General features: G+C 51.6%; 1 protein-coding gene across 1 annotated transcript; it reads right to left on the reverse strand.

Moving 5' to 3' along the window:
• Nucleotides 1-262: 262 nt before the first annotated feature.
• Nucleotides 263-2,105, reverse strand: LOC123451017 (CLAVATA3/ESR (CLE)-related protein 25-like). Its single transcript, XM_045128034.1, has 2 exons — nucleotides 1,232-2,105; nucleotides 263-830 (listed from the first exon to the last, which is right to left on the reverse strand). Exons 1-2 carry the CDS (start codon nucleotides 1,513-1,515, stop codon nucleotides 791-793), a joined length of 324 nt encoding a protein of 107 aa, XP_044983969.1. The 5' UTR covers nucleotides 1,516-2,105; the 3' UTR covers nucleotides 263-790.
• Between the last annotated feature and the right edge of the window lie 1,016 nt (nucleotides 2,106-3,121).

Consider the following 3,121-nt stretch of genomic DNA (forward strand, 5'->3'; position numbering starts at 1 on the left):
GACGTTGGCCAGCTATATATCAAGATGCATGGGGTGATGCATGGGTCTAGCGCCAGTGCGCCACGCTGCTAGCTCTTGCTACTCCATGCACGTACGTACCCTGCTCTCTCTCTGGTTTCTGCGTGACAAGAACCTCACCTACACCTACTGACCTACACCAACGTTTGCACTGCACCCCCGCATCATCTCGAATTCCGGAGTATTATGATTGATCGTTGATGGTTGTTACTAGGAGTACACACATGTAAGTGTGTGCAGAGACTGTTGTCAGTCACACTTGTTACTCCTTTGAGCCCTTTGAAAGCCAATTATTAAACAGATCATTGGGAAGAATGAAAGCTAATCGTAGTAGGAGTAGAATCGACATGTGCATGCCAAGAATCTTTGAGCTTTACTCTCTGTGTGAGTGAAGTAGTAGTAGGCTAGTGGCTCAGCTTGGAGTTGGAGTGCTCCTTTTAACACCATTAACCCGGCCCTCCTCCAAAGAAGAAAAAGAAAAAGAACAAAACCTCATCAAGAGAGAGGGAGGAGTACAAAGCAGCACTTTGACCAAAGCAACCACGGTGCCATGGAGTGTGCACCATGCATGCATCTTCCTCAACCCCTCTGTATCTACTACTAATACATGAATGAATACTTATAACTATATATATAACTGCCCTCCACCATCATGAGCACCACCACATGCATGCATACACAGCTGTAGTTAGCCATGGAACCTTCCATTCCATCTTCAATATGTGTGTGTGCAGTGTGTGCTCGCTAGCTCTTGAGGCTCTCTTGCTCGTCTCTACACTCTCTTTGCCGGTGCATCTCCCCATCTGGCTCTCCTGAAAAAGCAAGCAAACACATCATGGTTTGGTTAGCCACATGCATGCACAAGAGGCAAAACAAGCCGGTGAATCGAGGTAAGTCCGCATGCATGGCCATGATGCAGGGGACCAGCCAGAGGATCCTTCCAAAAAAAAAATATCGAAAAAACTGAGTATGTGCATGTATGATTCTGCATTATCAGCATTTGCAGTTATATTTTTGTCTACTTTGTAGTATGGAGAAGTTTTACGGTACAAGGTGTGGTTACATATTAGAAGTTTTACTCTCTCACCGTGTCAAAATATAAGACATTTTTGCAGTTCAAGTTTGGTAGTACTAGTTTACTAGAGAAGTAAAACTAACACAAGCACAGTTGAAAAGAAGAAAGAACTACCAGAGATGAGATGAGTAACAATACCTATTGTGAATCGGATCGGGCCCGTTCGGCACCTTCCTCTTGCTGTCCTTGTATGGATCTTCGAATGCAGCTCCCTCCGAAGGCGGTGTCGTCTCGGCGGCAGCGACGGGGGGAGCCGCGACTAGGGTGGCAGCCTGTGCCGCGGCAGCAGCCGGACCAGGAGCACCCATGCCACCAGCTGCCCCGGTCCTAATGCCGTTCGCCATCATCGCCGACAGGAGCACGGCGCAGGCGAGCAAGGCCAGGCCACTGGTCCAGCATCGACCACCACCAATGCCGCCCATGGCTCGCTCTGGCTGGACTTGTCTTGCTTTCTGCCGGCCGCTAGATCAGGTGACTGATCGCTGATCAGTTCACCACAGCCCGAATTCTCTCGTGCCTAGCTAGCTAGCTTGCTTGGCACAAGTAGTGCTATGACGTCTCCAGCCTCCTCCGCCTGATGCTGAAGAGGAGGTGATGGAGTTGGAGTTCCTCTGCTCGGAGCAGTGAGCAGAGGAGGGTGACAAGTGGCCGGCGAGTGGAAGAAGAGGAGAGCAAGTGTGTGTGATACGAATACGATGGTCCTAGCTACCGATAATAGCATGGCCTTCTATCCATCTATATATATGGGAAATCTCTTCTTGTGTCTCTATCTGGCCTAGTTTTAGCTTTGATCGATCCCCTGACGTCGATGTGCAGCAGATAGAGATGTGGCGAGGCTCCTCTGGCTTCCCTTTGTTTGCTTGGCTCGAAAAAAAGCAGCAGAGAAATCAGAAACACAGGCAGGTCTAGTCGTGATCAGCCTACGTATAAATAGCTGAATGAATTTAGCTCCGCGCCCGAGGAAGACGGACAGGGAGGTTCCAAACATGGGTAGACTAGATTATCTAGCCATGCATGCATGCATGCATGCAGGGCCCTACCATATACTACTACTCCACTTAGCATGCCCTATCAGATTGATTGATGCTATATGGTTGCTTTGGTAAGGAAGGATGATTCTTCGAGTGAGCGAGTGTGGTTCCAATGATCCCACCGCATATGGTTTTGGTCGACGGCGACATGCATGTGATGTGAGCCTCGTATCGTATGGGAAGGGAACCGGCCGGAGGTGGTGGTGGTCATCAGGTAGGTCATGCCCTTTGCTTCTTCCCCGGCCGGCCGCTTTGGGTTTGGGTTTCCGTTCCTGGTTAAATTCGGGATGGAAAGCGACCATGTGATGCGCTCCGGATACTCCGGGGGGCCTACGGTTTCTGCCGCTTTGGGTGGCCGGCCGGGTTCCCGATCGAAGAGGACGGACGGACGGACGGACCCATCGCTGTCGCCGGCTGCCTCCTGGTTGGGTCTCTCGGCCAATGGCCATGGCGCATCGCTGTCCCGGCCCTGGAATCATAGCATAGCTGCTCTCTCGGTTCCGGCGAGAGAGCTTTTCCGGCTTTTGAGACAGGCCGGCCGGCCAGGTCAGGCTGGAGTGGAGCCATGCCTGCCGTCGTCGCGCGCCATGGATTAGGCTATGGACGTCGCTATCTCCTGGAATATCCTGCCGCGGCGCAGAGACAGGATGGAGGAATGTTTTTTGTAGGGGATCTTTTGACCGGACGGGGACGGCCCCTTCCCTTCCCTTCCCTTGGACCGTGGAGAGCTATAGCTTGGGGCTGTGGTGTAGTGTGCGCGCCGCGTGCTGCAATGAGTGGTGGCACCGTGCTGCCACGCCGTTGCCGGACACGCCCAAGGGACAAGGGTTGCGTGCTAAGCAACCCGTAAATTTCCTCGCGTATCCGTCCACCAACATGCGATTAGTCGGCGAACATGAATGCAAAAGGACGACATTCAATCGCAACTGTATATATTTTAACAACAACTTAAATCAACCAAACGAAATTCGTGTAAAGATGACCAGCTTTCATGCAA

This window comes from Hordeum vulgare, chromosome 4H, assembly GCF_904849725.1.
Source record: "Hordeum vulgare subsp. vulgare chromosome 4H, MorexV3_pseudomolecules_assembly, whole genome shotgun sequence".
Classification (NCBI taxonomy): Eukaryota; Viridiplantae; Streptophyta; class Magnoliopsida; order Poales; family Poaceae; genus Hordeum; species Hordeum vulgare.

What these genes read in the sequence shown, in the direction of transcription:
- LOC123451017 (XM_045128034.1), bottom strand. Translation starts at nt 1,515, where the DNA reads ATGGGCGGCATTGGTGGTGGTCGATGCTGGACCAGTGGCCTGGCCTTG. An exon ending in CCCGATCCGATTCACAATAG is followed by an intron (nt 831 to 1,231) that starts GTATTGTTACTC and finishes TTGCTTTTTCAG; the next exon opens with GAGAGCCAGATGGGGAGATG.